The following is a 13,386-nucleotide window of genomic DNA, read 5'->3' as shown; positions in this document are numbered from 1 at the left end:
TTTAAACTAGGCTGACCAGATTTTCAAAAACTGAAAATGTCTGGCAAGCTATAGGATGCCCTTAAGGGATGGAAAGGGGATTTGAGAGAGCTTAGTTGACTGTAGCAGTTAGATTTTAAAAACAGAGCTTTTGTTACTACTCACTAAGACTGCTAAATAAAAAGATAGGGAGACGTGTATATATATGTAATTTCGGTATATTGAATACACACAGACATTTCACATATTAACATGTTTTTACCTTTAATTTTTAAAGAGCATCTTCAAACACTTTAAACACATTTTACTTGACTTTGTAGTATATAGCAGTTTACCCAGTGTTTTGTAGGTCCCCATCCTATTTATTATTGTTTAATACCTTAATTATGGTGTTCTTGGACTCTGAATTTTCAGTCTTCTTATATAATGAAAGCTGCAAAAATTCAGAGTTATCACTACTCCTGAGATTTTCATATCGAATTGCTGTTCAGTGGCTTTTCTCCACCCCCTAAGCCCCACTACTTTTGTTGTTGTGGCTGTGTTGGATATGAAAGAGTCTGATCTCTAAAAATCAGCAATTCACTACACAGAAGTTTGAAACTGAGTAGACAAAAACATTATAAACAAAATTAGCACAACATAGTAGGAAAATATTTGCACATATATGATTAATACCCTAATATTTTAAAGAGTTCTTACACTTCGGTTAGAAGTAAGATGAATACTCTCGCAGAAAAATGGAAAATGGTGAAGGACATGAACCGACAGCCAGAACTCCATGATTTTATGTTGTGGTTCACCTTTAACTATTTATAAAACTCTCTCTTTTTCTTCCGTATGCCTGATCCCTGATGGTCCTTTTCATTTTGTTCTTCAGGATAGTTTCTCTACAGAAGACTTTTCCAATTGTCTTTACCAGGATCTCCGAATTCCTCTTAGACCTGTCCATAAATGTTCGTTTTATAAAAATAACACTAAACTGAGTTATGGGTTCCTTTCCCCACCACGTAAGTCTCTTCCTCTTTGGCCTTCCCTTTCCCTTATCTTCTCTCTCTCTTGCATTTCCTTTTCTTTCTTATGGGGCAGTGTACGTCTTGTTTATTTATTGGTGAAAACTGTGAATGGGAGATAGAACTATTAGGGAAAATTGTCAAGTGTCTAAAACTTGAGTTTTGGAAACCTTTTTACTTTTGTTTGGAGGGTGATGGATTTAGTGCAGGCACTGTAGGTAGAACATTCTTCACTTTTCTGCATTTCTTTTCAACAGAATTTGGGAAAACTCAGGTCAGAAGGCTGCATCAGGGTTCTTAGGAAGGAGATATCATTTTGTTGTTTGAAAAGAAGAATGTGACTTGTCAAAGAATTAGGTAAAGGGAGAGCCTAAGTGTGCTTGTTCTTTCACTGATACAAGGCCCGCAGGGAATGGCTTTTTTGGAAGTTAAGTGTTCTGTGTTTTCAAGTGGCAGACTTGTATGTGAATGAGAAGACAATTTGAATCTGTCCTAAAAAGGCAAAACTCAGACGTCTCCAGGTGCTCAAATACACTCAATATCCAATCGAGTCCCCAGAGCAAGCTTCTGAAGTCAGAACTTGGCTATTGCATTATAAAAATAGACAGGTCTAAGCCAGAAGTCCATACAAAGAAGCCTTGTACGGCATTTTGGGGCAGACATCCTGTGATGTTTTTTCTAGTTAGTAGGTGTTGTTCTGAAGCCAGATATTCTCTTTTTTTCTTTTCACTCTGAGAGAGTTTAAGGAAAGAAGATTGTTAACACTATATACTTTAGTTGAAATAAGGCAAATGAGGTAAAATTTGAATATGTTTAATTTGGGACCTTCATATTAAAGATTCTGTTTCATTGATAAATTCATCTTGAAGAAGAAAAGATCCAAATATTTTGTTTTTTTTAAGGGACTTGACCAAACACATTGCATTTCCCCTTGACCCAGTACCTGGGAAAGTTTTACAAGTTTAAGATGATACTCAGCTGATGTTTTTAAATGCCTCCCATGAGAAAGTATAATTCCTGGTGTTATTTGTGAAGAATGAAATAGTTGACCTTGTTATTTTCTTTGTAGAATTAAATAAAGGTTCAAGTCAAGTATATTCTGAAGCATTGCTTACTACTAATATAGTGCCCATGTACCAGAGTTTTCAAGGTAAAAAATTTTAATCTTATATCTCATAATTTCAATGAATTTCCCTAAATTATAGGTATGATTTATATGTAATAAGACTGATGCTGTAAATTAAATGACTAAACATCAGATATGTTCTTATAGGTTTGTTTAACTTTGAGAATACCAGTACATAAAAAATTCTACAAGTATTAGAATTATGATATATTCCTATAGTTATTATTATGCTTTGTACTTAAGTGTTTACAAGCATTTCTGGTGGAAAAAGTATGTAATGTTCTTCCTAAGTTATGTAGCTAATACGGTCTACTAACATATATTAAATTTCAGTCTATTGTACTATTTAACTATTTGGAAGTTCTTGATAGTTGTTTTTTATTTTAAAAGGAATAGATTTTACATCATTATTAATTATTGCAATACTTGACTCTTATAAGAATAAGTACACATTTATACTTTGTGACATATAGAATTTCAAAATATAGAGCATACAAGGAAATTTTTACTCTAATTTACATCTAGAATGCTTTTGAATATTTCAGAAAAATTCAGATATTAACAATAAATTTGAATAACCTGCCTTGTTTGTGTTCATGATTTTTTTTTTATGCTTAATGATGATGTGTGATCACAGCTTCATAATAATGCACATGTTTAAGGATGGCTGAAATAGAGTTGAATTCAGCATTTGCTGGTTAGTCCTTCCAAGGGCCAAAGCTGAACAATGTATTTTTGGCCAAACTTGACTTTATCCCTAATTATGACAGACGCTAATTTGGAATCATGGTGTTGATTTATTTCACATGACAACATGGCGCCTTGTTCTTTTGAAACTATACTGTCCTCCTCCTTGTTTCAGTTACATGGCACTACTTTCATGGCACCCTACTGCAAAGGTATGCTGAAGAAAGAAATGGTCTCAATGTTGTCAGTGGTCCCGTCTTTGATTTTGATTATGACGGACATTATGATTCCCTGGAGACTCTGAAACAGTAAGAACGTATTTCATTTCCTCTTAAAAACAGCTCTCAAGTGAGATTACCATCCAGCTGAGTCAGCAGAACCTTTTCTATCTGATACTGTTCATATTTATGTACATGACATTCCTGATTACGCTGGAAGCCCCTTGAAATATCTGATTAATTTTGATGTTTTGCTCAGTGTTAAATATTTTTTAGATGAAAGTAGTGTTTATCGCCCACTCAGCTCAGATGAATAATTCTGTAGTTCCTATTAAATACTGAACTCTGCCTTTGTTAAGAAGATAACATCAGTGTTGAAAATCTCTCTGTGTGGCTGTTGTTAAGATACTGTCTCAACTTGCATACTGCCAATTAGAAGATGAAGAATGATATAGTGTGGCTGGAGGCACCCCGAGTCAAGGAAGCAGAAGGCTTATAAAGCGGTAGTGCCCCAGGGTTGCCCCTGGTCTAATGTCACAGCTTTTACCCAACTCTGCCGGGAGGGGAATGATACAGTGACCTTCTTGAGAAGCCATCAGTGGTGCTGTTTTTATAAAGGAGAGGGGAAGAACATTTTAGACACTAGTTAATCTTTATTAAAACAATAATTAACAATATTTTTGGGAGCAATTTTGTTGCTATTCAGACTGTAAGAAAAAGAGAGTGAAACATCCACTGAGATTCAGCCCCTTTCTGAGAACCACTCTCTCAGGCAGATTTAGGGATTACTGTTACACACATACACCTGTGACCACTTTAGTTTGTAAAATTACATTTTTCTTGTTGTTGTTTTTACTATATCCCTTGAGGCATAAGGGTCCCACGTAAATGCCTCAGAGATGACAGCAGGAGAACGGGTAAAGAAGAGAACTTATACCTTTCCCATTCACAGCTTCAACCAGCGCGCTGTTTCCATCTATTTTATGTATCATGGTTCCACATACGATTATGTTTAAAAACAATGATACCACTACCTTAAATTTTGAAAGATGCTAAAATACCACCCAAACAAATCTAGGTTGTCTTTTTTTAAAATTTCAAACAAGTCTAGTTTTGAGACCAAAGGAAATGGCAGAATTAAGATGAGGTAAAAGTGTCACTTGGGACACCTTTGAGAATATGCTTCAATTTAAAAAAAAAAAAGTTATGGGATAGGAAAGAAGATCCAGGTAAAACATAGGAGAATTCATAGGTTCTCTGAAGGATCTAGAATAAAAAAGTCCCAGACCAGTTCTCTTTCACTCTCTGTTCATAACTGCCTAGAATATAAAAGACTATCAGTAATGCTTTAGAGTCTTGGTTGTACATATTCAAAATTGATATTTTTCTCTTTAGTGTCTCAATTTCAGTTTGTTAATGTAGAATTACGCCCCCAAAAATCCAAAGTTTAATAAATTTCTATAGAAATCACATTATTTGGATTGTGTTTAGCTGTCTTCTAATTCTTATTCTTTCTCTATCTGGCAGAAAATGTTGAGGTATGATAATTATGATAACTAGCTTCTTACAGTATGTTTAATTATTTGACTGAATTTTATTTTGGGATGTATTATATTAACAATATACTTGAGTGAAATATTCAATAAGAGGAAGATAGTTATTTCTTTCTTAAAGTGAATATCACCATATTTTACAGAAACAGCAGAATCATCCGTAATCAAGAAATTCTGATTCCAACTCACTTCTTCATTGTGCTCACAAGTTGTAAAGATACATCTCAGACTCCATCACAGTGTGAAAATCTAGATACCTTGGCTTTCATTTTGCCTCACAGGACCGATAACAGTGAGAGCTGTGCTGTAAGTAACCTTTTTCAATTTACCTTAAACATTGATACATAAATATGTTTGTGTGTGTCATATCTAACATAACTGGTACATACATGTACTTCGAAATTATAGGGTGGTTTTAAATTTGACCCTCTAAGATGACATATCTTCAGAGAAGATCATTCTTGTCTCTTAAAAGCACTAACAGTAAGATCAAAATGTCAAAACTTAGTGACTTCGTATGGCTTAGCCATTAAATCCATGTATGAATTCTGGGCCCTTCCCTGCAAAAAAAGGCAGCAATAGACTTATGCTTACATTTCACTGACCACAGTGATGTTAAGTGCCATGAATTAGTCACTGCGTTTCTTTTCCATCTGTACATTCCAAAAGCTATGGTACCGATATCTTAAATACAAGCGTTTAACAAATTCTATAACGGCAGTGTAATTAGAAGACACTAAATATTGAACGTGATCCAGAAGGAGGATTATTTGAAGGTGTATCACACATACTTACAGAAATGGTGACTAAGGATTAGCTGGATATTGGCCTGAGAGAACAGATCCCTTGTGTGTACTTTTTATTTATTCCTGTAAATATTGGAACAGATGGCAGATATCTACTGGCCAAGTAGTCTATTGAGTCAGAGAGTGAGGACTGCTGCAGAGGAGGAGACCGAGTGGAGCAGCAGTTTTGGGTAGTGGATGATTGGAGGCTAATGGGAAAGTGGAAATTATTGGTCTGTTCCTCTTTATGTGAAACGTCTATATTTGCCATTTCCAACTAACTATCTTAAGGGTACATGAACCTTTATTGAAGTATGCCTTTAAAGTATAATCATAGCACACCAACCAGTGGATATATTCTTCATCTGACTTTCTCCAGTAGCCATTTTCAGAAAAATGTATACCAACACATGGATGTATGATTTCCATCCCTGTTACCTGCCTTAGCTACCATCTCTGCTTCCATGTGCCAGAGCCTAAGGCTTTAATTCTTTTTCGATCTCGTATTAGCTAAAACTTCACTACCTCACCAGAAATGAAAGTGCGTTTTACCACTTCCCCTAATCCTTTCTTCATCACAACCACATAGATAACTGAGTCGGATAAGAACTAGCGTTTGTACAGTGCATTTGCACACATCATTACATTTGATCTTCAGAGTAACCCAGTAAGGAGGGTGCAGGTAAGAGAATTAGGATTCAGATGTTAAATAACTTGCCTCAGTTTACCTGGTAGGATAATGGTAGAAACAGGACTTGAATCCAAGTTTCTTTATGGTAATTTCCATATTCTTTCTACATGGCATGTTGCTTCTGTTTTCTAACATTTTTTAACCCCGTACTGTTGACGTTTCTTGCACCAAAGTAATAGAGGAACATCTGTTCCACATATACTTTTCCCAGATTTGATACATCTATTAAACAAGCATGCATGGTACATATTAGATAGCGAGCTACTCAAGAGCAGGGATTATGCCTAACAACTCTCGTGGTATATGCCATTTAAAAGCCAAGGTGTCACGGCTGATTAAAATGGGGGAGATGGAAAGTTCATAGGGAAGGTTAATTGACTGCTCTCCAGTGACTTTTCTTCCTTTCCCACGCTCATAGCATGGGAAGCATGAATCCTCATGGGTTGAAGAGTTGTTGAGGCGACACAGAGCTCGAATCACAGATGTTGAACACATCACTGGACTCAGCTTCTATCAAGAAAGAAAAGAGCCAATTTCAGACATTTTAAAGTTGAAAACACATTTGCCAACCTTTAACCAAGAAGGCTGATGTTTTTTATTCCGGAACCACGCCATAAATCTTTTTGAAAGAACCTTCTATTTTATACATCCTCTATTTACACTATTGCATTGTTTGGAGACTGTTGACCAGAGTTAGAACTGGGAATCCTCTTGTGATACACAACCATCTCAGGGAAACTTGTGGCCTCCGCATAACAGTAGGAAAGTGTTCCTATTGAGTCACGCACGTGTCTGAATGTGTAAGAATTGTTCAGATTTGGGAATAAAGACAGACCATACCTAAAACTGCTCTTCTACTTCTCTTAAGGGCAGAAGTAGCTGTGAACATTCTCTGGACACCAGATGTTTGAATCTTACTATCATTAATAAACTTCTATGTTGCTGGCAAACACTACACTAATGAGTAGGATTGGAATAGGCCATGTTTCATTCGTTTCTTCATAAGAATTGAAAAGTGATTCTGGATTCTTTTTAACTTGGAGTTTATTTTAATTTTAATCATAAAAGTTAATGGAAGCAACAATATTTGAGGCCCTATTTCTATCTTTTCTGTACAGCCCCTCAAAAGCCAAAGTATGTAATCCTGTGTTGTTTTTTAACTGTGACTGGGCTTCTTCAGATTTAATGATTCTTTCAAGTTAAACTTTGAGGGAAGACCTGTATTGAGTACATCTTTTTTACAAAATTTTACTCAACATGTGTACCAAAGAAGAAAAATATTCCCATCCTTCTCACTGGTATTTAACATAGGTTGAAAATAACTCCCCAAATGGTGGTTTTAGACTGTTAAAAGTGTGTCTTGTCTTAGTGAAGTTTCACAGAGCTTGTCAACTCATGCAAGGTGGCATTTTTCATCCAGATAGTAGGAATGTTTTCCTCTGTGCACAAAAAACGATGCTACCAGCAGCAGAGCTATACTGTTCTGAGCTGTTCAGTTTGAAGTTCCATTGATTTGAAGAGAATGTGTTACCATCATTTTATATCTTCTCGGTAGTCATGATAAATGAACTTGATTTCTCTGCTTCATAGACTATACCCTTTAGTACCAACCTGTGGACTTTCAAAAGCTACATTCACTTTTAGGCTACTTGGGTCTGATATAAGTGCTATATTAATTCAACAAAGATCTGTATTTGTCCTTCATATGATACTTGTTCTTCAAAAGCATAGGGGCCACAAAGACCTAATTTAGATAATACAATTTGCATCTGAAAATTATTTACTAATTTAGAAAGTCTCATTGGTTTTGTTTTAGTCCCACAGATCCCTGAGTTTCTGTACATTTTTTTTCCCCAGTCTGTTTTTTTCTTTGTTGTTCAGATTGGGTAATTTCTATTTTTCTATCTACAAGTTCACGGATTCTTTCCTCTGTCTAATCCATTCTGCTGTTGAGCCCACCCACTGATTTTTATATTTCAGCTATTGTGTTTTTTTATTTCTAAAATTTCCGTTTGATTCTTCTTTGTAGCTTTTATTTCTTTGCTGAGAAATTTTATCTCTTTGCTGAGACTTTCCATTTTTGCATTTGTTTCAAACATGTTCATAATTGCTTCCTGAAGATTTTTATGATGGCTGTTGTAAAATCCTTGTCAGATAATTTCTACGTGTGTCATCTTTGTGTTCGCATCTATTGTCTTTTTTCATTCAAAAAGATTTTTCTGGTTCTTGTTGTAGTGAATGATTTTCAGCTGAAACCTGGATATTTTAGGGATTATGTATGAAACTAGGGATCTTATTTAAACCTTCTGTTTTAGCTGACTTTCTCTGTCATCACCCTAGCAGGGGAATTGGGGGCACTGTTTCATTATTGCCAGGTTCCTTACTCAGCCTCTATTGACATGGGGTAAGAGGGGACCCTTGTTACTAGGCAGGGTGAGAATTCAGCTTCCCACTGGGTCTCCATTGATGCTTCCCTGGCTGAGATGTGCAGGGCACCTTGTTACTGCCCCCATGTGGTCTCCACTGATGTTGTGGACAGGGGTGGCAGGGAAGACTTTATTGTCACTAAGTTGGAATGAAATTACCAGTTTCCTACTCAGTCTTCTCTGATGCTATGCTGGCAGAGGACTTGGGGCACCTTTTCACAACCTGGCAAACCACTGTCTTTGCTGGCATGGGCGGGATCATGGTCTTTTATGTGGTGTGTAGTTCGAGTGGAGCAGTTACTGTTTTCTCCCTTGCTAGGCCACTCCTCTTCTGGTCCTTTGGCTGGTGAGATAGCAGGCCTTTCTTGGGACTTCTTTTTGTCCGTACTCGTTGACATTTCCAGGTTGCTGACTTCTTCAGCAACAAGTCTGGCATATATGAACTAAAAGAAAACCCAGCAGAACTCATTACAGTGTTGTTCCTTGGGTCCCGAGATCCCTAGCCTGTCTGCCTTCTCCTCTCCACCTTTCAGAATCTTCCTATGTTTGTTTTATATATAATAACGAAGATTTTTATCTGCACTTAGCAGAAGGATATCTACTTCTTTATAGAAGTGTCTCATTGATTTTTATATATTTTTCAAAACACATGCAGACACAGTTACCTCTACATAGAGCATCTTAGCAGATCTTAATCAAATGGATAGATGCCTTTCTCCGTTGCCAGACAGTGAGAATACAGAGAAAAGCGAGTTACGATCCTTCCAGTCTTGGTGAGAGAGAGGAGGCAGCAGAAGTGTAAAGGATCCCTAAAAGATGGTAAATGTTACAATGGAGCCATGGGCAGGGTGCCAGGGAGTACAGAGCAGGCACTGGGTCCTGCTTGGCAGTATCAGCAGTGGCTTCCCAGAGGTGGTAATGATTGGGCTAGGACTTGAAGGACGCATTGGAGCTCTGCAGGTGAATAGGTGAAAAAACGGCATTCTAGCCTCCCTTGGGTGGATACATTTGGGGCATTTTTCCCTTGACTGCTACTTCCGATACTTTCTAGAAGTGTCACTGTGACCAACTTACAATATACAACTATTTCATTTTTCTTACTTTGTTAATCTCCCGTTCTTAAAGGAAATGTCAGACTATAAATTCTGGGCTGATTCTTTAAAGGAAAAGGCATCCACATCTGTTCCTGCTTAGCTTTCAGTTGCTCTTATACAATATGCTTTTTTTTCCCTCTTGTCTTGAAAGAGACCCTTTCTTGCACTCTTTCATCTACTTAAGACATGTGACTAGTCCCCAGTTTGAATGGTAAATTCACATGATCATATATGGAAATGTATGTATCCTACTTTTTTCAATAAAGGCTATTCTTTCCTTTTCAAATGCACAGCAAAACCTTTATTTATCCCTAATTTTGCTGCCATGCCTCCAGTCAGTACTTCTTAAATGAGGTAAGTAACTCTCATGCATAATTTTCTAGCTGGTTAGTTTATTCATGGCAGAGCAAAAAATCAGGTGAAACCTAAAGATATTTCCAAGAATCAGAGAAAAGAGGGCAAACCTTAGGGGGAAGAAGGCGAATGTTCAGGTTCTAGCAGGGTAAGGAGGTATGCAGAGCATGGTTAGGCCAGTTGGCCTGGTTGGTCCTGTTTAAGGAGATAAGACCCACCGGGATAGAGCTGAACCACTGAGTCCTCCAGGATAGGCTACGGCCACCCCCCCTTGACTATTTTCTGCCACTAGCTGCAATAACTGTCCAGCCCGGATCTGTGGGTATGTGTTTATCTGTAATTGAAACTGTTGTTTGAACTTCGAAACTAAATGTGATTATACTTCACGCTGAAGCCTGTCACAGGAATTTGGTGTGTGGGTGCTTTCATAAGCACCAAGTTAAATTTTATCATGGCTGTAGTCCAAGGGCATTTTCCCTGATTTTTTGGCCAGTCTAAATATTGTAAGGTAGGGAAAAAAAACCAAAAACCAAAAACCAAAAACTTCTATAGAATAAGTGTCTCTAAGCTAAGAAATGTGAATTTACAAATAAAAGTTGTATATACAGAATCTTGGCTGCTTTCCTGCCTGGACGTGGGTGTGTGTTTGGAGGGTGGGGTCAGGAAGGGCGGGTGGTGGTGTTTCTCCAGGGATTGGTGCTCAGTACAAGGGTTGTAGACAAATAACTCCAGCTGTGTTGTCAGGAGGAGGAAAAAAGATCTGAAGTTCATTTCAGGTTCACAGAGTTAACCATTTCTGATTTGTGACCTATATCCTTGTTTGTGTTATTTTAATTACATTTAGTCGTACTTCTAAGTAACAGCGAGTGACAGGCATATATAAATATCTTTCCAGTATTTCAAATGGTCTGAAACCAGGAGGAAAGTCTCCAACTTGTAACTTCCATAGATTTTTTTTCAACATAAAATTTTTGCATTTATCCTTTCTGTGATAGATAAATAATGAGTGAAAGAAAAGATATTTGCTAGAAATCATATCTGTACCAGAAACCGTAGAGGTATGAAATACGTTTTAGTGTACTAGAAATGAAAGAATCTCTGGAATAGGTATTATACCCATGGGATGGCAAAAGGAAGCAATGTAATCCTACCCCAACGTGGTTGTTTTAAATTTAACTTCATACTTTCACTCAAATCCTCAATTCAAGGGACTATTTGAGGATTTTAATAAAGATATCTAACACATTACTTTAAAAACTCATATCCAATTTCATTATATATCAGAAATTCAGAACTCAGAATCAACTTTGGCTTTCACAGAATAGAGATACAAAACAATTCAATAAACATCCAGGAAATGAGATTTTTACATCTCTTGATAATTTTGTCCCGTGATGTCCAGGTATTTTTCACTATCAAAAATCATTTATGCCTACACTTAGATGGCATTGCGCTGGGTTTAAATAAAGGAAGCAAAACAGGTCTCAGAACTGAACGTTTATAAGCTAATAAAAACTTGAAACAATTTTAAATAAATGAGAACAAAATTTTCTCAGTCCAATGAGTAGATCTCATTGCTCAAATTTTCACAATTTAAAACTCAAAATTCTCAATCATAAACTATTCTATACCTTGACACAATTTCACTCTTTTGAAGAGTTACTCACTTTTATTAAGGTCAAAACAGAAACAGGCTGGTAGATCTATGGGGCTTTTATTTGTGGACTTGTTTGTTTTTAAGATAACGCCACTTTTTAACTTAATAGCACACTTTAAGACACTGCAACTAGATTAGATTCAATTAGATCAAGATTAACAATAAATTTCAAAGCTGTGCTTACTCTGTTTCAAGGAATTAGGCATTAGAGATAAATTGGGGAATAGGACAGATGGGATGCCTGCACCCCTGGTACTTACTTATCAACTTCTTAAGTTCTAGCCCAATGCACATGTCCTTTTGAAACCTCGTCTCTATCCCGCTAAGGGATCGATCATGGGATCATACCCTCCTAGACTTTGGAGATTATAAATAGCACATGCCCTCAAGGCTAGACATTCTTAGGTAATTGCACCCAGCTGCCCATGTTCCATAACCTGGGCACAGTGTTGCTAGATGGCATTGAGACCTACTAAGAGATTGTCCCCAACCCCTCTCTTCCCCACCGCCCCGCCCCCCCCCCCCACCCCATGCTAGGTCTAAATACATGGCTTGCTAAAGGCAACCTGCAACCATAAAAGGAAATAAAATGATTTTAAGGTGATGTGGTTATAGGTATAAGAGGATTGTTGGCTTCTACTTGGGGCTTCCAGGGAGGGACCTGGCAGGATTGTCTCCTAAAGAGAACACATTACCACAAACCATACAAGGAAAATGAAAAGTCCCAAGAAGCTGCATCATCTATACTTTTCCCAGCCTGTGATCTTCTGTTAAATTTGCTAAGATTGTATCCTTTGAGCTTATCTCCAAAAGCTATAACTTTGATGAGATATATGTTGAGTGATGTTGAATGTGCTCTTTCGCCAGGAGTGCAACTCTATACTGTGAGATTTCTTTCCTCCCAGTGGTTGTAACCGTCAAAGAAAATTAATCAGTCAATCTAAGAAAGAATTGGAACATTTTATTGGAGCCAAATTTGAGGATTATAACCCGGGAAGAGCATCTCAGAAAGCCATGAGAACTCTTCTGCCTGTTAAAAGTCAAGACACAGTTTATATAAGTTTTTTGAGACAGATGGCTGTACATTAAATGATGCATTATTGACAGTTTACATAATCCAGATTTAAGTGCCATGATGGTGGGTCATGTGATCCTTTACAAGATTAAGAAGGAATGTTATCTTCTAAGGACTTGTCTTGTTGATGCTAGGAGAATGTTGTTGTTTATGGTTGAGCAGGTATTCCTGCTGAAGGGGAAGGTTTGGTAAATGCATAATGCTGATACACAATGCACAGTGGGGGGAGAGGGGAGGACAAAGGGCAGAAAAGAATTTTTATGTTTAAATTTTTCCTGTCTTGCCATAAATATGAATTTTATTTCACATAACTCTCATTTGGTATTTAGCATGTTTCTTAAATTGATATATTCCTTTCATGTATTTATTGTCTTGTCTGCAAAGTCATCTGTCACTGAGAACAGAAATAATCTTTATATCCTGTGTTTCTAGCACAATGCCTGGCACATAGTAGTTGCTCAATTTAAAAAATGCCCAGGTGAATAAAAACCAATGAGATGATCCTAGCAAAATATCCATTTAAGATAGCCAAGGAATCACAGGTTACAGAAATGCAGCTGGAGGACAATCACACTGAAATTAATTATTCTTTGCATCCCTAGTTTTTAAGCACCAGATGGAATTTTCAATGGGATATTTTTTAAAAAGAGTTCATCTATAGATACGTTTCTAGTGCACAACGCAGATTTTTTTAAAAAATAATAAAAGATCAAGAATGCCTTTCAAGGGTC

At 36.9% G+C, this 13,386-nt stretch overlaps 1 protein-coding gene across 1 annotated transcript in view; it reads left to right on the top strand.

Annotated features, from left to right (window-relative positions):
* Positions 1-9,855, top strand: part of ENPP1 (ectonucleotide pyrophosphatase/phosphodiesterase 1) — a 67,565-nt gene extending 57,710 nt beyond the window's left edge. The window contains exons 21-25 of the mRNA XM_004263822.4: positions 857-986; positions 2,059-2,139; positions 2,978-3,110; positions 4,717-4,879; positions 6,468-9,855. Of these exons, the coding sequence (XP_004263870.1) occupies positions 857-986; positions 2,059-2,139; positions 2,978-3,110; positions 4,717-4,879; positions 6,468-6,638 (678 nt within the window). The 3' untranslated portion in view covers positions 6,639-9,855. The remainder of the gene's footprint in view (positions 1-856; positions 987-2,058; positions 2,140-2,977; positions 3,111-4,716; positions 4,880-6,467) is intronic.
* The last annotated feature ends 3,531 nt before the right edge of the window (positions 9,856-13,386 follow it).

The sequence above is a fragment of the Orcinus orca genome, chromosome 12 (genome assembly GCF_937001465.1).
Source record: "Orcinus orca chromosome 12, mOrcOrc1.1, whole genome shotgun sequence".
Taxonomy (NCBI): Eukaryota; Metazoa; Chordata; class Mammalia; order Artiodactyla; family Delphinidae; genus Orcinus; species Orcinus orca.
This window is presented reverse-complemented; position numbering and strand designations above follow the sequence as displayed.